Genomic DNA, 24729 nt, shown 5'->3' with positions numbered 1-24729 from the left:
AAACTGAGGGATAATCTGTACCTGTATTTATACAGACTCTATCCCACTAATCAGTGCTGTTTATTTGGATACAAGTAAGCTCAAGTGGTTTTCATATTATGGCCAACAGCTACCAGGGAGGAAGTGAGACCGGGAAAAGTAGAGATCTATTATAGAATGGCAGCTGAAGTTTGAGTAGTGCTGGTAACTCTGGCCAAGACCATTGATGAATTAAAAAAAAAATACTACTCCCTCACCAGTGATTCAGTGAACTAGTACAGCATAGTGTGTGTGTCTGCTACTCGTATCATTTGGGGACACTTTCTACTTCAAAACTTCTGCCAGAACAAACACAAACTGTGCATTTCTTCAAACGTATACTGATGCATCTACCTTAAACTTGGGAAAGCTACAATGTAAAAACATCATGGCATTGTCAGAGTAGTAAACAGAATATGCTACCAGGTGGAAATCAAAAACTTACATACTGCCAAAATAACATCATAGGGAGCCCAAATGACACAAAACTGCAGCTATTCTCTTCTACAAATGCTACAAATTCTGCTGTACAGCAGAAAGAAGATGGGTAGGAGCAGAACTGCCTCAACTTTTATGGTAGTGCAACATGTGAATACTGCCTCAGTGATGTGCAGTATATGTGTAAGACAGAAACTACACCTTACAAAGGAAAATGCACGCGAATACTGCACATCACTGTGGCAGCATATGTGTAAGACAAAAACTGGCCCTTACAAAGGAAAATGTTTGTAAAACTGATGTAGCAAGTCCCTTCATATATCCTGATTAAGACTGCCTCAAAAAAATTACTAGAATTACTCTGTGTAGTAGTTTATTTGACATACTTTAAAACAAGCCAGGGGGTTGTAATACTAAGACTAAGAAGGGCAACAAAAATAAAACAGGCTAAAAATCTCTCACAATGCATTACTTTACTAGTGAGCACAATGTCACTACACTTAAAATTTATATCGCGTGCAGGCTGAACATAAAGATAAATGAACTTTCATGTTTTTTATTTGTACTTACCGTTCCTGCACTGTAACTACAAACTCTTCTCTCCAGTGACATACACTCCCCTCCGTTTACAACCAGCACTTGGTGCTGCGGGGCAATTTTGTACTTTGCATGGATAGCATGTTTAAGATCTAATACACTAAAAACAAAAAAAAAGAGATACCCTTAGCACCAGAACACAACTAATAATTTTATGAGAAAAAAAATTAACATGAACATCAGAATAATTTTGCTTCAACTCATCCACTGCTTTCAGCATTAGTAAGAAAATGTATAACAGCAGCTGGACATCTGATATACATCTGCTTCCCAAGTTAGCACAGCCTTGACTACGACATCCCTCATTTCCAATAAGAAGGCCATTACTGAAACCATCCATGTTAGGACTTCTGTACATTTACATACTTACCAAAGTAATCCCTTCAGATTCCTTCTACGGCTGACCATTTATGAGTGCCAAGAGCAAGAGTGTCTTCAATCAAAAGACCATACATTTTACATAAACACATGGTGAAAAATGTGTGCACAATTTCAGTGTGAAAGCATGCCTTATGTTCCACGAGTTCATTAAATGGCATTAAAAAAAAGATTAACTCACACGACCCTATAGTGCTGTTTTTGCCAATCCTCATTTGGTGCTTTCAACACCAGTGCCACTGCAGCATTTCTGTGTTCCACACTTACCCCCAGTGCACTAATAAGTTTAAGTGCACTGTGGACCACCTTGAAAGCAGTAAACATGCACAAATGCAGCCATTCAAATATGCAGTTGTGTATGTGTAAAATAAAAAAAAAAAAAGTAGTGTTTTCATAAGACAATTTAAAAATACTCATGTTTTTGCGGTCACCTACAAAAGTTCAGTGCAGTCATCTATGATGGTGGTGTTTCTTCTTCCTGCCCTCATCATATCCTTCATATCCTCTAAGATACTCACAGTAGTTTGCCAATAATACTGTTTTCTTTTTTTAATTAAATCTTTATCCAATTGCTCAGTTCAAAAAGCCTTACACACTTCACTCAAACTCCTCTTGAGTTCTGTCTGTAAACCCACAGCTATCCAGGGGGTGAAGCAGGGGTTTATACTTAGTTTAGCATGCTTTTCTACAATGCCTGAGTGGGTTACTGTGTCAAATGCCTTGGCCACAATGAGGTAAGCAGTATGCACCATTTTGCCCCATTCATTGCTTTGGTGACCTTCTCAAAGAACTCCACGAAGCTGAGTAGGCATGACCTGCCCTTGATAAACCCAAACTGATTTTAAGTCCAAGGTTTGTAAATGCTACATACATTGTCATTTAGAATATCCATGATTATTCTCTCCATAGCTTCGCACATCAGACTAGTCAGGATTTTGGGTCAATGGATGGCCCACTCTTGTGCAGCAGGGTAACTGTTGCAATCCTCCATTCACTTAGCATGAAGCCTTCTGCAGGCTGCCTGTTAAACAGTGTGATTTTAATAGTCCTGATAGGTCATGTTTCATGCTACTAAGGTACCATTCTGGGATATTATAGGGGGCCCATCGATGCATTGTCCTTGGCCTTGGAGAATTCCCTAGTGATAATTGCGGGAGTTATAGGTGAAGATATTTCCTGAGGGGTGTGGGGGATAAAAACCAGAGCTAAATTTGTCAGTAAGTAGATTTGCTACATTTTGTGGCTCAGTACAGGTGGTTACATTTACAATTAGTTTGGCAAAGTGCTGTACAATGCCTTTAAGGTTGCAGCTATTGTTGAAAAATGCCTTGTGATTGTTCTTGGCTTGAGAGGTTATTTTTACCTCAAATTTGGATCTGGTAAACTTGATTAACCACGATTTACTTGTTTAGATTAATGAGGGAGTTTCTACATTGCCTGGCATTGTACTTCCTAATTTTGCCACGATTTTCTTCCTTTTGTTATACAAACTATTTAAGCTGGGATTTCACCAGGATTTTTTAATTTTTTTTTGGTAAGTTTGTTTTGTGCTTACTCTGGGAAAGTACCGTTGTTTGTATCCAGCCATTAACATGATCATACAGGGTTTTCTTGAACAATTCCATACAGGGAGCCGATTTTCTTCCTTTTGTTATACAAACTATTTAAGCTGGGATTTCACCAGGATTTATTTTTTTTTTTTTGGTAAGTTTGTTTTGTGCTTACTCTGGGAAAGTACCGTTTGTTTGTATCCAGCCATTAACATGATCATACAGGGTTTTCTTGAACAATTCCATACAGGGAGCGGTGTTCTCAGGGTATGGGAGGGATCAAAAATTTGTTACAGTGTCCTTTAATAGTAAGAATTTTTCCTCACAATGCTTCCTAAAAGTTCCAGTGTTACCTAGGGTCAAATTTTTTATTTTTATTTTGAATGACACAGCTTTATGGGCCAACCTGACTACTGAGGACATTACACTACAGGGATGTGCAATGTTCTTAGATATTTGGAAAGGCTACGTCAAGGATGTTAGCACCTCTACAGGACATACAGACTAGCTGGATCAGGATGTTTGTGTTTACAAAGTCCAGGAATGTCTAGGCCTGAGTGTTCGGGGTCATGTACAATTCCCAGGGTAGATAAAGTCACCCATGAATATGGTGCTGGGTTCAATGGGGAGCATCTTCAGCATGTTTTGTGTGTCACAGACAGGGATCTATAGCTTGCAAGGACATGGTATGGGACTCAGCCTATGGTAGTTTGGATGGGGAGAAACACAAGCAAGTCATACAGTTTTGTCAGCCTTGAGGTATGTTTGTTTTTCATGTACATTGAGACACTTCCACCTTTTGTACTTTCCTGTCCAGTACCTGGTCGAAATGAGTGAAAGGCATTACAGTCCTGCACTGTTGGGGTGCTCTACTTGGGTTTAAACCATGTCTCAGTATCTGCACAGATACCTACATCCACTGTAAAGGGGGCTTGCAGGAAATAGTGTTTCTTGTTTAGACTTTAAGCATTGAGCAGTAACACAATTAGAATTTCTTGGGTTGGTTTTGCTATGTTGGCAGATTTATCAGGTTGGCAATGCCTAAAAAAGGTACTATGGAAGTAGACAAGGTTTCAGCCCACATTCAAAAGCCTAGAGGGGGACAGGTGCAGACCATCTATGGCAAGACAGCATGATCTGTCAATTACACCCTCCCAGGCCGACAGATATTGGACTCCCTTCAAATTGATATAAAAAACTAAGCCAATTATTACAGTCAAATATCTTCTGTACATATTGTGGCATCACCCTTGGAAAAGGCCGAATGCTGCTCAATGTTAGCCACATACTGGCCTGGGTCAACACAGTCTTAAAGCTCCATCATGTCTCTCTATATAGTCCAGGGAGGTACACCTCAGGTTGTTTACACCCCCATGGACTATGACTGAGTCATACTGGAACTTGTGGTTTAACAATCTGAGTGTGTGTGTGTGTGTGTGTGTGTGTGTGTGTGTGTGTGTGTGTGTGTGTGAGATCTGGCAGATCCTGGCCCCTGACTGGTAACTGACCATGACTGTCTCCTTACTAAGCCTGGTGAATGGGACATCTGTGGGACATCTCCTATTACCAAAATAGTGTGTTAAATGGTGGTCTGACTTAAGGGCTGAGAAATTGAGATGCTATGAGATATGGCTGTATGTATCATGCTATGTGTTGTTTTAGTAGACTGTTTTTGAGGCCGATGAGGATACTTACTGTAAATGCAATACCTGGGAGGCCTTTGGGGTTGAGGAAGATTACATTTAACAGCCTGCTGCAGGATTTTCCTTGCAGTGAGCTGGGTAAAAGTTGCCATCTTTTTGAAGTATTGAGTCAGTTGTTTTTGTTTTTCTGGCGTGAGATAAGCCATCTGGGCAGTTGTATTTAAGCTGGCACCCAGGAATATTATGTCTTGTGAGGGTATTAGCTTTGACTTCTTTTTGTTTACTGTGTACCCTAGGCAACTTAGCAGCTTTGTTACAAATGCCAGATGCTGTAATAGAATGGCCTTGCTGTCCGCTTGGATCAGGCAGTCGTCCAGATATGGATAAATTTGTATTCCTCGTTGTCTGCAGTATGCAATTACCGATGCCAGGCATTTCGTAAATACTCTGGGCGCAGTAGATAAGCCAAAAGGCGATGCAGAGAATTGATAATGCGTTGTACCTGCCAAAAATTTGAGGTATCTTCTGCAATCTTGTCTGATAGGGACATGCAGGTATGCCTCTTTGAGGTCCAATGTTACCAGCCAAGACTCCTTGCTCAGCATGGGAAAAAAGCTGCTGTAGTGTGAGCATTTTGAATTTGGGTACCTCCAGGTATGTGTTTAGAACGGAGAGGTCTAAAATGGGTCTCCAGGCTTTGTCCTTTCTTGCTACTAGAAATAGTCTTGAGTAAAAACCTTGACCTTGCTCCTTTGTAGGTACCTTTTGAATTGCTTTCATATCCATGAGAGCTGAAATTTGCATTTGTGCCTCTGCCCATTGGTTTGGAGGCAGATTTGGCATGCCTCTCATCCGTGGTAAAGTGTGAAAATGAAATCTGTAGCCTCGGGTAATAATATCCAGAACCCATTTGTCCTTTGTTATGATGCGTCTTGTGGAAATAGAGCCACTTTTCCTCCCAAAGGTGCTGCCAGGGCAATTTTGCTTGGCAGGCGAAGATGGAAGTCATTGTGTTTGTTTCCTGAAGGGTTGAGATCTTTCGTCTCCACCTCTTTGAGTTGTTGTATGCCATTGTCTAGGCCTGAAAGAACCTTGTGGCTGGCCTCTGCCCCTTGGGCGTCTGTACCTACCCCTTTGGGGTCTGTCTGATGCAGGAAAGGACCAGTTTTTTGATGGCCAGTTTCTGCTGAAACGAGGAGGTTGTACCTGTAAAAAATCTTTAACTGTCTGCATAGATTTTGCCTTTTCTTCCATTTTCTTTAAAACTTCCTCTGCTTTGACACCAAATAACACATCTTTCTGCAATGGAGCATCCAATAACTTTGCTTTGACATGTTCTGGTAAGGCTTGCTCTTTTAGCCAAGCATGTCTACGTATTACAGATCCTGTAACAGCTGCTCTACATGAGGCTTTCAATGAATCAAAACCACACTGTAAGGTATGCTTTCCCACCTGTTCTGCTGCATGCAGCAAATCCTGCATCTCTTTGAAATCAGGTTGATCTGTCTGAGGGATCATTTTCTGATTTAACTGTGTAATCAAGTACTGCTGGTATTTTAGCATGTGGAATTGGCAGTTTAAGGCTCTCATGTCCAAAGTGGCAGACGTATACACTTTCTTCCCCCATCTTTCTAATGCTCTGGAATCTCTTTCAGAAGGTAGTGGATTCTTAGCAGTAGAGGCCTTAACCCCTTTGGGACCCTGGGAAATGGTTTTGGGGTCTGCAACATGGCTTTTATATAGAAACTTATGAAAATCAGGAACTCGGTAGTATCTGTCTGGTTTAGCTGGTGCAGGAGGTAAGGAATCTGGGTTTAGACTAGATTCGGTGTAAACATCATCCAAAATGTCTAAAACTGGAGGAATTCCAAGGGGTCTATGCTGTGGGAGAAGAAGAAACTCACGGAGTCTTTTCTTAGAGTCAGAGTAATCTTGGCCTTCCCAGTGGAAGTGTTCCCTCATGGTGTGTAAAGTTTCCCCAAAAGAGTAGTCTCCAGGGGGGGGGGAGACAGAAGGAATGGACTCTTCAGCATCTGAGTCTTCATAAGGAGGGAAGGAATAATCCTGGTCCTCAGAGTTAGCTGAGGAAATGGATGCTTGGTCAGAGGAAGGATAATTTTCCACCAGTCTAGGCCTTTTGTCAGGAGGGGGTTGTGAACCCCTGATAAGGGTAATTAAATCCTCCATCTTAAGCATATGTTTTTTAGGCATAGGGGCCTGTGGGGGTGTCTGTGGACCCAGTTTCCTAACTTTTAAGGGGGCTTTAAGTTTAGCATAATCTTAAGACCTTATAGATAAGCACTTTCACCAGTGTACCTCAGGGTCCCATTTTAGGTCCCCTACTGTTTAACATTTTTATAAATTACCTCCACCATGCCATCCCCAATACTAAACTTATTCAAAACACTGATGAATCAACTATTATCTGGGTCTGCCACTTCTGTCCCTACTCTCATAAAAATAACCCAAGATGCCTTCTCCTCGACTGAAAAATGGATGCTAGATAATCACCTGGCACTTACTGCAACAAAACTAAACTCATGATATTTACCCCTTCTAAAGCTGATAAAGACACATTCACCATTACTAGTCATAATAATACTCCTCTTGAAATAGTATCCAATGCAAAATTACTTGGTGTCCTCACTGATGTTCAGCTTAAGTATGATATTCACCTGCATACAGACATCAAGAAAACACATCAGAAACTTGGAATGCTATACTGCCATAATCGCTACCTCTCTTCTTCTTCTACCAAGCTAGTTCTCTCCACCACATACCTCATCCCATCTCTCCTATATGGTGTCCTTCTCCTCACTAACCTACAATCATCCCTCAAGGCTAAACTTACCTCCTGCTACAACAAAATTGCCAAATTTGCCACAAGCCACCAATCTTCCACTCACCACTGTATAGCTCTTCACAAATTGAATTGGCTAGAGTTGCCCCACTATCTCACTTGTATCCAACTCATCCAAGCTCAAACTTATTATCACTCCCTCACTCTGCCCCTCTCTAGCTTCCACCTTCAAACTGCACATACCTGATAGACTCCTAAGATCAAACACTCAAAACCTTATTGAATTACATAAACCTGCCCACCCACCTAGTAAGCTTATACTACCATTTTCTCTAGCACGCCTCTGGAACTCACTGCCACCCGATCCGTTCCACTAGCAGTCACTCCTCCTTTAAAACCTTGCTTCACTCACACCTAGCATCCCATTGGAAATGTTACTGCACTACTCCTACTTAACTACATCTGAAACTCAGCCTTTGACTCAGTAGGAGCTCACATACCTCTAAATTATCTAACAACCATGTTTTCTTATTTTATTTCTGTTACCTCTGTATGAACCATCTGTTTTTTATTTTATTTCTGTTACCACTGTATGAACCAACATTCTGTAAATAATACTTATGATTGTTATACCTTTTATCTAAATTCATGCTTGCAACTGTACTTGCATTACTGTACAAAAATTGTTTATTATATTCATTATATTCTTGGTGCATGCTTATTAAAGATTTTGTATGTTTGGAGCTTTTCTCCCCAGGACTCCATTGAAAACAGGCTAATCTCAGCCCAATGGACCATCCTGGTAAAGCAACTGCAAATAAATAAATACATAAATAAACAAATAAAAGGCATTATGGGGATGGCAAGAGCCTCAGCCAATAGCCAAAATCCCAGGGGTGATAGATGAAGAAAGTACAGTTGTGTACAATTACCATAAATGTAGATGTTTGAGTGTATTCACTGTTGCAGTCATTACATTTGGGTTATCTGCTTGCAGGTAGCCCTCAGTCGGCCTGATTAACAAAGTCTTGGGTCCTGTGTCTGCTGCTGTCCCTTCTTCCATGACGTCAGGTCGTCAGGGGTATAAAACATGCAGCCAACGCCATTACATCAGTTTTTCTTGCCCCAGATGTCAGGTGCCCCCCCTAATGGGAAGCAATCAAATATAAAAGTACAAAGATATACCTCCAACAAAAAAGCAAATACACCAAAAAGGCTTTTAAGCATAGTAAAGGAAAGTAGAGGTATAGCCAAAAGAAGTTAGGGATCTGGAGGGAGGGTAACCAGGACTGCAACAGTGAATACACTCGAACATCTACATTAAGTGTACACAACTGTACTATGTTCTTTGTGTTTCACTGGTGCAGTCATTACATTTGGGTAGATTCCCAAAGCTATGGCTGGGAGGAGGAATTTAGATAGCATCAGGGCCAGCTATACGGCCCTGCAAGACTGCAGTGGCAAAGCCAGCTCTGGACTTAGAGAAAATTGGCAAATGATAATGCTTGGTGAAAGTATGTACAGAACTCCAGGTAGCAGCTTCTATGATGTCCCTGGTAGTGACACCTCTGAGAAAGGTTGTAGAGGTAGATGCAGCCCTGGTGGAGTGAGGTCTGATCCCCTGGGAGACAGGATTTTCATGGTGCTTAAAGCTGAAATGAATGCAATTGCTTATCCATTCAGAAATGGTTTGCTTTGAAATAGCCATTCCTTTTGCCCCTCCAGCAAATGCCACCAGTAGTTGTTCAGATTCCCTTTGAGGTTTAGTCCTGTCCAAGTAGAACCTAAGGTGTCTGTGCACATCTAAGGAATGCAGTATCCTTTCCCCTTTATTCTGTGGATTGGGAAAAAAGGTTGGCAAATGAATGGACTGATTAAGAGCCACACTGGATACCACATTGGGCATGAAGGATGGATTGGTTCTGAGGGACACCCTGTCCGCATGAAAGATGATGAAAGGCTCCACTGCCATAAGGGCCTGTAATTCCGATACCCTTCTAGCTGAAGTGATTGCTAAAAGGAAAGCTGTTTTCCAAGAAAGAAATTTTAAGTCTGCAGTAGCAGCTGGCTCGAAAGGAGGTAGAGTGAGTTTCTCCAAGACAAAGTTAAGGTTCCAGGCTGGGGTTGGAGCTCTCCTGGGTGGTCTCAAATTTTTGCCCCCTCTGAGGAACTGCTTGAGCAGTGGATGAGAGAAAAGGGGAGGTTCTGTGTTATAATGAGCTGAAATGGTGGTGGCGTGGATTTTAATGGAGGAAAAAGACAGGCCCTTGTGAAGCATCTCAGTTAAGTATTGTAAAATCCAAGGTAAATTGGGTGCTGCTGTGCTCATCCCTTGAGACTGGTTCCAGGCACAGAATCTTTTCCATTTTTCAGCATAAGATTTTCTAGTACTAGGCCTCCTTGCCTCTAAAATCATATCCATCACAGGTTTGCTGAGGGATGGTAAAGGAGAGATTAAGTAATTAGCCAGGCTGCAAGGTTCAGTGTTAGAAGCTGAGGGTGCAGAATATGGTTCTCCTGCTGAGACAGCAGGGAAGGAGCCGGAGGCAGCTGCCATGGAGATAACTGTGATACACTGCACAGGAGGGGGAACCAGTGCTGGCGCGGCCAGTCTGGAGCAGTCAAAATCATCCTTGGTTTGCCCTGTTGGATTTTTAGTAGTACTTTGGAAAGCAGAGGCAGAGGGGGGAAGGCATAGACTGATAGTTTTTTTTCCAGCTGAAGGACAGAGCATTCACTTTCCAGGCTTGTTTGTGGGGAGTCCTTGTGCAATATTTGTCCAATTGGTAGTTCTGGGGATAGGCAAACAGGTCTATATCTGGGTTCCCCCATTTGCTTGTCAATATGTTGAAAATCCTTGGTTCCAGTTTCCACTCGTGTGGGTCCAATGAGGTTTCTGCTTAGTCCGTCTGCCAGTGTATTTAATTTTCCTGGCAGGAATTGAGCTTGTAGGTGCACTTGGTAGCTCAAGGCTGTGTTCCACAATGCCATGGCTAGCCTGCAGAGGGGGTAAGAATGTGTACCCCCCTGCTTGTTTATGTACCACATAACAGTGGTGTTGTCCGTCTTTACCATTAGTTGTCCGGGAAGAATGTGGCCCTTGAAAGCTGTCAGAGCATTACATTTGGGTAATCTGCTGGCAGGTTGCCCTCAGTCGGCCTGAATAACAAAGTCTTGGGTCCTGCGTCAGTTGCTGTCTCCTCTTCCATGACGTCAGGTCATCAGGGGTATAAAAACATGCAGCCGATGCCATTTTAATCAGTTTTTCTTGCCCCAGATGTCAGGTGCCCCCCAAATGGGGAGCAGAATATATATATATATATATATATATATATATATATATATATATATATATATATATACATATATACATATATACATATATACATATATATATACATATATATACATATATATATAAACTGTAAATATATAAACTGTAAATATATAAATGCACTTTAGAAACATAAAATTTACCTTCAACTAAAAGTAAATACATCACAAAGGCTTTTGAGTATAGTGAAGGAAAGAAAAGGTATAGAAACGGGGCTGGCGGGTGGGAAATCTGGACTGCAACAGTGAATATACTTGAACATCTACATTTATGGTAAGTGTACAGAACTGTAATATGTTCTTTGTGTTTCACTGCTGCAGTCATTACATTTGGGTAGAATCCCAAAGCTATGGATGGGAGGATGCAACTAAACAGTATTAGGAGCAGCTATAAGGCAAAGCCTGCCCTGGATTTAGAGAAGAGAGGCAAATGATTATGCTTTGTGAACGTATGAACTGAGCTCCAAGTAGCAGCTTCTAGAATGTCTCTGGTTGGGACCCTTCTGAGAAAAGCTGCTGAAGTAGAAGCAGCCCTGGTGGAATGGGATCTGATCCCCTTGGACACAGGTTTACCATGGTGCAAGTAGCAGAAAAGTACAGTTGTGTACACTTACTATAAATGTAGATGTTCAAGTGTCTTCACTGTTGCAGTCATCACTGTAGGGTTCTTCCTGCCGGCAGGCAGCCCTCGGTCGGCCAGAATCCCAAAGTCTGGGTCCGGCGTCGGCTGTGTACTCACCCTCCCTGACGTCAGAGCGCCAAGGGTACAAAGCTCCCAGCCGACGCCATGTTCTCCAGTTTTTCTTGCCCCAGATGTTAGGTGCCCAAAAATGAAGGCTAAAAGTAAAACAAAAATGTAACATACAACAAACCCCATACCCTGTAGCAAATACACCTCAGAAGAAGGGTGAAGTAGGGAATCACACCAATAAAAGTATAAGAGGGGTCAGGAGGGTGGGTAACCCAGACTGCAACAGTGAAGACACTCGAACATCTACATTTATGGTAAGTGTACACAACTGTACTATGTTCATCGTGTTTCACTGTTGCAGTCATCACTGTAGGGTAGAATCCCAAAGCTGAGATAAAGGGTGGTGGTTATAGAGTAGAAATGGTGGCTAGAAGGCCTTGCAAAACTGCAGAAGCAAAGCCTGCCCTAGACTTAGAATAAAGAGGGAGATTATAGTGCTTAGAGAAAGTATGCACTGAACTCCAAGTTGCAGCTTCCAAAATATCTTTGGTAGGTACTCCCCTGAGAAATGCAGCTGAAGTAGCAGCAGCTCTGGTAGAGCGAGTCCTAATTTTTCCTGGGATTTGCTTTCCATGATGAGAGTAACAAAATCTGATTCCATGTGCAATCCATTTAGAAATGGTCTGTTTTGAAATAGCTTTGCCTTGAGAATTTGCTGCATAAGAAACAAACAGTTGTTCTGTTTTCCTGATATCCTTGGTTCTGTCCAGGTAAAAGCGAAGCTGCCTGTGCACGTCCAAAGAATGCAAGATCCTCTCCCCCTTATTTTGTGGATTAGGGAAAAAAGTTGGCAGGTGAATAGTTTGGTTTAAAGCCACTTTAGAAACCACTTTAGGAATGAAAGTAGGGTTAGTCCTCAAAGAAACCCTGTCTTGATGAAAAATAATGTAAGGTTCCACGGCCAACAGCGCTTGTAACTCCGAGACTCTCCTGGCTGAAGTTAAAGCCAGTAGGATAACAGTCTTCCATGATAAATACTTTATATCAGATGTGGCAGCAGGCTCAAAAGGAGGCAGAGTAAGTTTTTCCAGGACATAATTGAGATCCCAGGCAGGAATGGGTGGTGTCCTAGGGGGCCTTAAATTCTTTGCTCCTCTGAGATATTGTTTCAGAAGTGGATGTGAAAAAATTGGAGGATCTGTATTATAATGTGCAGAGATAGCTGAGGCATGTACTTTTATGGAAGAAAAAGATAAACCCTTATGCAACATATCTGTAAGGTAATGTAGAATCAATGGAATATTTGGAATGTGAGGATCTGATTCCTGAGCATGCATCCATGTGCAAAATCTCTTCCATTTACCTTCATAAGATTTCCTAGTGCTAGGCCATCTAGATTCAAGGATAACATCCATGACCTGTTTGGAAAGGGTAGGATTAATCATAGGCCCTGAATACGCCAGGCTGCCAGGCTGAGAGTTTTGATATGAGAGTGCAGGACCTGGCCCTGATGTTGAGACAAAAGATTTGGAATCTGAGGTAGAATCCAAGGAGGTTCCTGGGATACATTTATCAGTGTTGAGTACCAAAATTGTCGAGGTCAATTCGGGGCTAGTAAGATCAGCTTTGGTTTGTCCTGTTTTATTTTGTCCTGTTTTATTTTTAATAACACCCTTGGTAAAAGAGGTAGTGGTGGAAAGGCATACCCAGAGAGGTTCCTCCAACTGAATGAGAGAGCATCCACTTTCCATGCTAGCTTGTGATACGTCCTTGTGCAAAAGGTCTGTAACTGGTAGTTGTGGGGAGATGCAAATAGATCTATGTCCGGGCAGCCCCAGGCTTCAGTAATCATCTTGAATATTTGGGTGTCCAGCATCCACTTGTGTGGGTCTGACAAGTTCCTGCTCAGGCTGTCTGCCAGAGTGTTTTGTTTCCCTGGCAGTAATTGAGCTTGTAGGTCCACTTTGCAAACTAGTGCTGTGTTCCATAGAGTCATGGCTAGTCTGCAAAGGGGGTAGGAGTGTGAACCCCCTTCCTTGTTTATATACCACATAACTGTGGTGTTGTCTGTCCGTATCAGAAGCTGCCCTGGCTGTAAAAGATCCCTGAAAGCCAAGAGGGCATTCTGCACAGCTAACATCTCTTTTAAATTGATATGTAGATGCTTCCGAGCCTCTGTCCAAAAACCTTGCAGGCCTTTCCCCTGCAAGTGGGCTCCCCATGCATAATCCGAGGTGTCCCTGGTTATCACTTGGTAGGCTGGAGGTAGACTGAAGGCTTTCCCTTTGTTTTGAAGACATGCCATGGCCCACCAATGGAATTCCTTTTACAGGCAAGGCAAGACAGCAATCACTGTTTCCAGACTGTGACGATGTTGGGATCATACGCTTTTTAGGTACTATTGTATCTTCCTCATATGCAGTCTTGCATATGGTATGAGTAGGATGCAGGAAGCCATGTAACCCAAAGCCTGCAGGAATTTCCTTGCAGTTAGCTGAGACATCAATGCCAGACTTTTGAAAGTTGAGGCCAGCTGTAGTTTTTCTGATGTCAGGAATGCCATCTGGGTTGTTGTGTCTGAAAGAGCACCCAGGAAAGTTATCTGTTGAGTGGGTGTCAAATTTGACTTTTTTACGTTCACAGTGAATCCCAAGTACTTGAGTAGATTCTGAACAAATTCCAGGTGCTGGAGTAAAATGTCCTTGCTGTCTGCTTGAATAAGGCAGTCGTCCAGATAAGGGTAAATTTGAATTCCCTTGAGTCTGCAGTAAGCTACTACTGGTGCCAGGCACTTGGTAAAGACCCTGGGCGCAGTAGACAAGCCAAAGGGCAGCGCAGAGAATTGGTAATGTTTCGGGCCAGCCTTGAACCTGAGGTATCTTCTGCACTCCTGTCTGATAGGAATCTGTAGGTAAGCCTCCTTTAAATCCAGTGTCACCATCCATGCATTTTTGCTCAACATTAGCAGGAGCTGCTGCAGAGTAAGCATCTTGAACTTTGGTATATCCAGGAAAGTGTTAAAGACTGACAGATCCAGGATGGGTCTCAAAGCATTTTGCTTTCTGGGAACTAGAAAGAGTCTTGAATAAAAGCCTTGTCCCATCTCTGAATTTGGAACCAGTTCTATGGCCCTCATAGCCATGAGGGACCTCACCTGTTTTAATGCCTCTGCCCATTGAGTTTTTGGTAGGTCTGGCCATCCTTTTGGTTTTGGTAAGGTGTGAAAGTGGAATTTGTAACCTCTTAAAACTACATCCAGAACCCACTTGTCTTGGATTATGCAAGTCCAATTTCGGTGAAAAAGAGAAAGTTTTCCTCCCAGAGGAGCTTCCAGGAGAGAGGTTCCTGGAGCCATGCAGGGGGAGCCATTGAGCCTGTTTCCTGTAAGGTTGAGACCTATCTTCTCCACCCCTGGGGGTGGAAGCAGTCCACTGTCTAGGTCTATAAGAGGTCTGTGCTTGGGCCCTCCCTCTGGGGCGCCTATATATCTACCCCTCTGAGGCCTGTCCGAGCTGGGAAAGGACCAATTTTTAGCTGGCCAATTTCTGCTAAATCTAGGAGGCTGAACTTGTAAGAAATCCTTAACCGTTTGCATGGATTTTGCCTTATCCTCCATTTTCTTTATAACCTCTTCAGCCTTAGACCCAAACAAAACATTATGTTGAACAGGAGCATCCAGTAACTTTGCTTTCACTTGATCAGGCAATTTTTTTTCCTTTAACCAAGCATGCCTTCTAATGACCGTGTCAGTGGCAGCCGCCCTGCAAGAGGCCTCCAAACCATCAAAACCACAGTGTAAGGTATGTTTTCCCACCTGCTCAGTAGCACGCATCAAATCATGTAATTCCTTATTGTCTGCACATGCAGAAATGGTACCCAGTTTTTGTTTCATAACAGACAAATAGAAGTTATGTCCTTACCATAACGTTCCATGTGGAGTGTTCATCTCGCCTTTGTTCTTACACATGGGTTCGGAGCCGATCCTCGGCTCCGTGTCGGCCGCCTGCAAGCTCTGCATCGAGAAGAAGCTCGAGATCACCTAATACCCACAATCCCCCTCTGCCTTTACCTCAGATCTAGTTTGTAAGCAAACCAGCAGCCAGAGAGAGCACACTCATACAAAAATTTACACAATCAAGAAATCATCTATATATATATATATATATATATATATATATATATATATATATATATATATATATACACACATGTGCATCATACAAATACAACCACTGCAAATGCAGAAGGAGAATACTCCAGACCAGGCACCAAATTGAACGTTCTTCCTGAGGGTGGGAGGGTGGGAATGTAAGAACAAAGGCGAGATGAACACTCCACATGGAGCGTTATGGTAAGGACATAACTTCTATATGTGAGAGTGTTCAATCTCGCCGTTTGTTCTTACACATGGGTAGCGTCCCTAGCTCCATGTTCCTGAGGAACTCACGGGAGAACGTTCTTGAGCACAGTGGAACCAAAGGTTGCCCTATCCCTAGAAACCCTGTCCACTTTGTAATGAGAGATGAATGTATGCGGTTTAGCCCAAGTAGCAGCTGCACAAATCGTGTCTAATGGTAGGCGAGCTGCGTGAGCCAAGGATGTAGACACTGATCTTGTAGAATGTCCTTTAGGTTTGACAGATAAGGTTTGATTAGAAGACTCATAAACGTATATGATACAATCAGTTAGCCATTTGGAAAGAGTTCGTTTGGTAACCGCTACACCTTTCCTGCTGTCAGCAAAAGCTACAAATAGTTGATCAGATTTCCTGTGATCCTTTGTTCTATCCAAATAAAACCTGAGTTGTCTATGGACATCCAATTTGTGCAACATATACTCTAACTTATTAGTGTGATTCTTGAAAAAGGTGGGTAATTCAATGGACTGATTAATGTTATTGGTAGAGCAAACTTTGGGGAGAAAGGATGGATTAGTGCGAAGAGATACTCTGTCAGAGTGGAAAATCAAATAAGGGTGTTTAATAGAAAGAGCCTGAAGCTCAGACACTCGCCTAGCGGATGTAATGGCTACCAAGAAGAGAGTCTTCCACGATAAAAACTTCAATGGGCAAACGGAGGCTGGCTCAAAAGGAGGCAACATCAATTTAGAAAGTAAGAGGTTTAGATTCCAAGGTGATGTAGGAGTTCTAACTGGCGGTCTAATATGAAAAGATCCTTTTAAAAAGGCCTTACAAAGTCTGTGAGCCATAACAGGTGCCCCACATTCTTCCACATGAAAGTTGGAAATGGCAGCCAATTGCACTCTTAAAGTGGCAAGAGAAGCTCCTTCATGGAACAATTCTGTCAAAAACTCCAAGATCTTGTTTAACGGAGCTATTACAGGGTCCAAATGATGTGAATTCGCCCAGAAGGCAAACGCTTCCATTTACTGGTGTAGGTCTTTGTAGTGGAAGCTTTATGAGAAGCCACTAATATATTCTGAACTGCCGGTGTAAGAGAGTCAGACCTGGCTAGAAAGGAGCGGAGCAGCCAAGCTGCTAGATGGAGTGATTCGAGAGATGGGTGAGGAACTCCTGACGAGTGAGTCAGTAGATCTGGCTCTGGGTCCAGAATCCAAGGTCCCCGAATGTGGTGTTGCAATAGAAAGGGGAACCAAATTTGACGAGGCCAGAATGGGGCAATGAGGATTATCGTCCTTTGAAGGTTGTTGGCTTTCTGCAGAAACTTTGCAATCAGGGGAAAGGGAGGAAAAGCGTACAGGAGACCCGGGGGCCAATCGTGCACCAGCGCGTCCCTGGGGACTTCCTATGGAGGGGGTAATAGGGCAAAGTAGCTCCTGCATTTGGCGTTCATTGGGGGCATAAAAGATCGCAGGAAGGCTGGCCCCACTTGCGAAAAATCGTCTTCGCAATTGACTGTTTGAGGGACCACTCGTGAGGCAACAGGATTGCTCTGCTCAGCCTGTCGGCTATGACATTGGATGACCCCGGGATGTGCGTTGCGATCAGAAAGCGACCCGTGGACTCCGCCCATTGCCAAATTCTCATGGCCTCTCTGCATAGCTGATAAGACCTGGTTCCCCCTTGCTTGTTTATGTACCAGACTACAGACATGTTTGTCTGTCTGAACTGCAACAGTCCCTAGAGGAAGAAGGGGAGCAAAGTGTTGCAACGCTAGAAACACTGCCCTCAACTCTAGAACATTGATGTGCAGATTGTACTCCAAATTGGTCCATTCGCCTTGGACTGTCTGTCCCTGAAAAATGCCCCCCCACCCTATCAGGGAAGCATCCGTGGTTATTGTCGCTATCGGCGTGGGTAGCACAAATGGTCTTCCGCTGGAAAGGTTGCAAGTCTGAAGCCACCAGGTTAGGTGTGATTTGCATGTTTTTGTAATCAGAATTTCGTGTGTCAGAGGTAACTGTTGGAACGAACATTGTGCAAACAGTAGCCATTGTAGAACTCTCATGTGCAGTCTTCCCAATGGCATCGCAATGAGAGAAGCTGCCATGAGACCCAAGACCTTCAGAACCAGCTTTGCTGGGGATTTTTTGGATGACAGGAGGAGAGAAACGTGGGTTTGTAGTGAGACTATCCTTTCTGGAGGGAGCCTTAGTGTTAAATGATGCGTATCTAATTCCGCTCCTATGAATAAGATATGCTGTGATGGCTGTAGTAAGGATTTTTTGAAATTTACGGAAATTCCGAGGTGAACACAAAGTTGTAGAGTATAATCCCTGGCCTGTATCAGTTGACGCCGGGTGGTGGCAGAAAGAAGCCAGTCGTCCAGATACGGAAACACCTGGAATCCTAGAAGTCTCAGATGAGACGCTACCACTGCCATGCATTTGGTGAAAACCCTGGGGGCTGAGGTTAGACCAAAGGGCAGGGCTCGAAACTGATAGTGACTGGCTCCCAGCCGGAAGCGCAAGTGATCCCTGGACGCCCTGGCCATTTTGATGTGGTAGTATGCGTCCTTCAGATCTATTGAGCACATCCAGTTGTCCTTCTGTAAGAATGGAAGGATCGATTGAAGCGTGACCATTCGGAACTTTTCTTTCTTGACAAAGGTGTTGAGGTTGCTTAGGTCCAGAATCGGCCTCCAATCCCCTGTCTTCTTTGGAACTAAAAAGAACCTTGAGTAAGTTCCGAATCCTATTTGGTCCGCTGGGACTAGTTGGATTGACTCTTTTTTTCTAGCAGCTTTGAAATTTCTATAGCTGCTGGGTCTCGCAGATGGGGCGGCACATCTGGGAGTCTTTTCTTTGGAATGGGAGTGGATAGAAAGGGTATTTTGTAACCTCTGGTAACCACGCTTTTTACCCAGTTGTCTGTAGTAAGATTCTGCCAGGCCTGAGGGTATAAAGCTAAGCGACCCCCGACTGCCTCCAGAGCAGGACAGTCGGGCCTCCTCTCAGGAGTGCTAGAAGGGTTTTCCAGGGGGTGTATCCCTGTCACCTTGGTTTTGCGGACCCCCGCTGCCGCCAGGGCGGCGTCTTCCACCTCTTCCCCCTCCTCTGCCTCTAGAGGGGGCATCACCCTGTGTGCCCGGGAAAGATCCTTGGGGTTTTCGAAACCACATTTTTCCACCGCGATGCCCTTTGGGGTACGGTCTGGATGGGGTGGAAAAACGGACTCCGACAGCAGACAGAGTCTTTCCCTCTTGTTCACACCGGGTAAGGGTCTCCTTTACTTTTGGGCCAAAAAGAGTGGCACCATCAAATGGGGCGTTAGTAAAGGAAGACTTGAAGGCTTCCGCAAATGAACATAAGCGCATCCAGGATTGTCTACGTAGAGCAATCGCTAAAGCTGCTGCCCTACTCGATCCCTCGGCTGCGTATGATATTAGCCTCATGGATGAGTTCACAATGGATGTAAGGGTATTGAGATGTGCTGTAACTTTCTCTGAAACAGCAGCATCTGTAGTACCCTGGAGGGTATCTCCCAGCTCTTTGATTAGATCCCTCTGTAAACGTGTAAAATGGGTCAAATAGTTCAGGGATCGCATAGAAAAAGCCGCTGAACTAAAAATGCGCTTCCCGTATCTGTCCATAGTCCTGGAATCTTTGTTAGGCGGATGGACAGATGAGGAAGATTCCGACATCTCCTTTTTCGTGGCCGCTGCCACCACCATGGCGTCCACTGGAACTCCCTTTGTGAGGTAAGCCTTGTCCTGGGGTGCAGTGATGTACTTATTAGGCTTCCTAGGGACTGGTTCCACCGTGTCAGGTGTCTCCCACACCCTTCGAGCAATCAGCTCTATTAACTCATCGAAGGGTGGAGTGACCCAGGAGGAGGAAGGGCGAGCACCGAATGCCTTCAGCAAGACTGACTCATCCTCAGAAGGGGGAAGAGACTGCCAATCACCTCTCTGCTTTAGGATCTCCAAAATGTCAGAAAAGGAGACATCTTCTGAAGGTGACTTTGGGGACCCTTCTGACTCATCCAAGTCAGTATCGGATGTCAAAGATTCTTGTGGAGAATCTAAGTGTCTCCTCTTACACAATCTTTTCCTAGGAACTTCTTCGGGGGGAGCATCCGAAGAAGCCTCCGAGGAAGAGGGGGCACCATCCAGGGGTGGCTGAGACACCGGTGCTCGACGCTTGGATGTGGCCGTTGGTGCAGAGGAAGATAACGGTCCTTTATGGGGAGGAGAGGCTGCTTCTACTGATGTGGTTGTCTGGGTAGACAACACCTTCCTCATGAGATCGAAGGCCCCCGGGTCCCGAGACGAGGTATCTCCGGTTCGAAGAAATGGGAAGAATCCCGAAACATGCACGAAGGCATCGACCCCGAGGACGGAGCCGAATCGATCCGAGCCGAGGCCCCGAGAGGAAGAGTCGGAACCGAAACATCGGTTCGACTCTCGGCCCCGGAACAAAGGATGGATCTTCGGCTCCGAGACTCCGGTACCGGATCCGACGGAGTCGAGGTGAATGGAGCCGACCGAGAAAAGGACAGTTCTGGCACCGAGGGCTCCACAATCAGTAGATCAACCTCTTCCGGCTCCAAGGACTGGACAGGTCTCGGAGGAGGAAGGGCTGGAGATAATGGAAGGCCTTCAAGTTTCGACACCAACTGGGTGGAAACCGAGATAAGTTTGGATAGGGCCGTATGCTCCAATAATTTCTGCACCACCCGGTCCACATCGGTGTCGGAGAGGGGCTTGGAAGAACGAGTCGAAGGAATCGAAGACGGAGCCGACCTCAACAGTGTCGGGGGAGGGAGCTCCATCACCGGTTCCAAGGCGAGGCTCGAAACTGACAACAGTTGAACACTCGGCCCGAAGTCTGTGGAACCGGTGATCTAACTTTAGCTGAAGAGCTCGGAGCCGATGACTTGGGCTCCGACGTCTTCGATTCCTTCGAGGATTTGGATGCCTGGTCAGAAGCATCCAGAGCCTCTTGAAAGGAAGGTTTTAACAAACCTCTATCCATTAGTTTCCTGCGCCTATCTGTCATGACCCTCCCACTGAAAGAATGACAAATAGAGCAGTCTTCTTGCAGATGGAGAGGGCCAAGACAGTAGACGCAGGAACTATGACTGTCAGTTACTGACATCTTTTGCCCACATTGGCAACGCTTAAACCCCGATTTAGCCTTTTCAGACATGTCACTAATGAAAAAGGGAAAAGTCAAATCCAGTAAAGTAGTCAAGTCCAGTGAAATTGTCAAATCCAGTAATGTAGTCAATCCGGTTGTCAAATCCAAGTAAGGGGTGGTAGGCCCCGAAGAGAACTCTAAACAAGTTTTAACAAACTTAACGGAACCGAGTATCCCTCAACCTTACCACACAATATATCACTAAACAACTTTATATAATAAAAGTACCAAGAAAAATACAAGAATAAATTCTTAATCTTATCTTAGGTGCTCGAGCTCGACCCAGTGATGCGAACGCTGCAGCGGCAAACTAGATCTGGGGTAAAGGCAGAGGGGGATTGTGGGTATTAGGTGATCTCGAGCTTCTTCTCGATGCAGAGCTTGCAGGCGGCCGACACGGAGCCGAGGATCGGCTCCGAACCCATGTGTAAGAACAAACGGCGAGATTGAACACTCTCACATAAGGTATTGCTGATATTTCAACATATGAAATCGACAATTTAAAGCCCTTTTGCCCCATCTCTCCAAAGCTCTAGAATCCTTATCTGACGGAATAGGGTTCTTAGCAGTGGCGGCCTTAACACCCTTAGGACCCTGAGAAATGGTTTCTGGATCAGCAGTAGGATTTTTATAAAGAAACTAGTGTGAGTCAGGGACTCTGTAATATCTATCAGGCTTAGCAGGGGCTGGAGGAAAGGAGTCAGGAGTTAAATTAGACTCAGAAAAGACATAATCCACAATATCCAAAATAGGAGGAATAGCCAGGGGTCTGTGCTGGAGAAGAAGAAGGAAATCCCTAAGCCTTCTCTTAGATTCAGAGTACTCCTGACCTTCCCAGTGAAAATGTTCCCTCATGTCATGTAAAGTTAACCCAAAAGAATAATCCTCAGGAGGAGAAGCTGAAGGAATGGACTCCTCAGCATCTGAATCCTCATAAGGAGGGAAAGTATAATCCTGTTCAGAGGAAGACACTGAAGAGATAGATGCCTGATCAGAGGATTCATAATCCAATTCTTGTCTTGGCCTTTTGTCAGGAGGAGGATGTGAACCCCTAATCATAGTTAGCAAGTCTTCCGCCATTTTAAGCATTTGTTTTTGAGATTTAGGTCCCGGATCAGAGGAGGCCTGGGCTTAAGTCTTTGTTTTAGAAGGAGTCTTTGCCTTTTGTCTTTGCCTTTTACTGAAGCTGCGTAGGCCTGAAAACCCCCTCGGAAGCCGGTAGCTGCACAGTGGCTCCGGACCCATCCGAGGGAGCATTATCCAAAGGTCCTGCACCTGGAGTATTCGAAGGCCTAGTTGGCTCCTCATGGGAGTTCGTTTTGGCAAGCGGTTCTGTAATGGCCGACGACAGGGGCTGCGAAAGTGCCTCACTGACGACGGCCAAACCAGCAGCTGGCTCTGATTGTAAACTGTTGTCTGATTTGGACCTCGGAGGCCTATCCTTATCCTTGCGCCTTTTATGAACTCCGGTAGTTGGAAGCGTGTCCGACGACATGTTATAATTAAATCGCCTCCCAAAGTAATGAAAGGCAAAATCGTATCTCCGTTTAATAGTACGTTGATTAAATCTAGCACAAAAGCGACAACTAGCTACGTCGTGGTCAGGGCCTAGACAAGGGATACAATAAGAGTGAAAATCCTTATGAGGTATTTGCTTCCCACATGAAATACAATTATTAACTTTTTCTGACATCAGTCTGGAGCAAGAAAAAAGTTTCCCCAACAGGGTACTTAGCTTTGAAAAGAAGAATGTCTTCGGTATGAAGCACCAAAAATAACAGGAGTCAGCCGACCGGCACTTGCGAACTGCTTCCATCGCGCGGCAAGAAAGACTGGAGAACACGGCGTCGGCTGGGAGCTTTGTACCCCTGGCGCTCTGACGTCAGGGAGGGTGAGTACACAGCCGACGCCGGACCCAGACTTTGGGATTCTGGCTGACCGAGGGCTGCTTGCCAGCAGGAAGAACCCTACAGTGATGACTGCAACAGTGAAACACGATGAACATCTAATGCAATGGCTTATCCATTTAGAAATAGTCTGCTTTGATATAACCTTCCCCTCTGATCCTGCAGCAAATGCTACCAGTAGTTGCTCAGACTTTCTTAGAGATTTTGTCCTGTTTAAGTAGAATCTTAGTTGTCATTGTACATCCAATGAATGCAGAATCCGCTCCCCCTTGTTCTGCGGATTTGGGAAAAAAGTTGGCAGGTGAATGGTCTGGTTAAGAGCCACATTGGATACCACCTTAGGCATAAAAGAAGGATTGGTCCTGAGGGCCACCCTGTCCGGGTAAAAAATAATGAAAGGCTCCACTGCCATGAGAGCCTGTAGTTCTGAAACCCTTCTAGCTGAAATGACTGCCAAAAGAAAAGCGGTTTTCCACAAAAGACATTTTATATCCGCAGTAGCTGCTGGTTCAAAAGGAGGCAGGGTGAGTTTTTCCAACATAAAACCTGAGGTCTCATGCAGGAGTAAGCACGCTCCTGGGAGGCCTTAAACTTTTGGCTCCTCTGAGATACTGTTTTAGCAGTGGATGGGAGAAGAGGGGAGGTTCTGCACTGTAATGAACCGAGATGGCAGAGGCATGGATTTTTATTGAAGAAAAGGATAGGCCCTTGTCAAGCATCTCAGTTAAGTATTGCAAAATCTGAGGAATATTGGGCTTTGCTATGTCTATTCCTTGTGCTTGGTTCCAAGCACAGAATCTCTTCCATTTATCAGCATACAATTTTCTAGTACTAGGCCTTCTGGCTTCCAAAATGACATCCATCACAGGTTTACTGAGAGATGTAGATTGAATTATTAGTTGATTAGCCATGCTGCAAGATTCCGAGTTTGGAGGTGGGTGTGCAGAATTAGATAGTTCTGCTGAGACAACAGATGAGGAGTTTGAGGCAAGTACCATGGAAGAAGGTGCGACATATTCCTTAGAAGCGGGTACCAGTGTTGGCGAGGCCAGTCCAGAGCAATTAGAATCACTTTTGTTTTTTCCTGTCTGACTTTTAGTAAGACCTTGGAGAGTAGAGGCAGAGGGGGAAGGCATAAACTGATAGGTTTTTCCAGCTGAAGGATATAGCATCCACTTTCCATGCTTTTTTGTTATGAGTTCTTGTGCAGAATTTGCCCAACTGATAGTTTTGGGGAGAGGCAAACAGATCTATGTCTGGGCTTCCCCATTTCTGTGTTAACATGCTGAAGATTTGTGGATCCACTTTCCATTCGTGTGGGTCCATAAGGTTTCTGCTTAGGTCGTCTGCCTGAGTATTTTGCTTCCCTGGCAGGAACTGAGCTTGAAGATGTATTTGGTAAGTCAAGGCTGTGTTCCACAAGGCCATGGCTAGTCTGCAAAGGGGGTAGGAACGTGTACCCCCCTGCTTGTTTATGTAACCCATAACTGTGGTGTTGTCCATCTTTATCAGTAGTTGTCCTAGATGAAATAAGTCCTTGAAGGCTGTCAGAAAATTCTGAACAGCTAGCATTTCTTTCTGGTTGATATGCAGATGCATTTGGTTTGGACTCCATTTGCCCTGAATGCATCTCCCTGCCAGGTGGGCCCCCCAAGCATAGTCTGAAGCGTCTGTAATTAGGGTTTGGGTGGCAGGGGGTTGAGTGAATGACAGTCCCTTGTTTTGGTGACATGTCTCTGCCCACCAAAGAAACTCCTGTTGTAGGCAGGGTAAGAGAGGAATCATTGTTTCCAGGCTGTGACAATGTTGGCTC

The 24729-nt window shown here is 44.3% G+C and overlaps 1 protein-coding gene across 1 annotated transcript in view; it reads right to left on the bottom strand.

The window, feature by feature from the left end:
- Positions 1 to 24729, bottom strand: part of RB1CC1 (RB1 inducible coiled-coil 1) — a gene marked incomplete in the record, with an annotated part of 2392675 nt that overhangs the window by 1701510 nt on the left and 666436 nt on the right. Inside the window, 1 exon segment of the mRNA XM_044061705.1 lies at positions 1027 to 1153. Within this exon segment, the coding sequence (XP_043917640.1) occupies positions 1027 to 1153 (127 nt within the window).

Source organism: Protopterus annectens, chromosome 2.part0 (assembly GCF_019279795.1).
Source record: "Protopterus annectens isolate FY-2018-M chromosome 2.part0, PAN1.0, whole genome shotgun sequence".
Lineage (NCBI taxonomy): Eukaryota > Metazoa > Chordata > Ceratodontiformes > Protopteridae > Protopterus > Protopterus annectens.
Note: the sequence above shows the minus strand (reverse complement) of the source record. Positions and strands in the feature narration are given on the sequence as shown.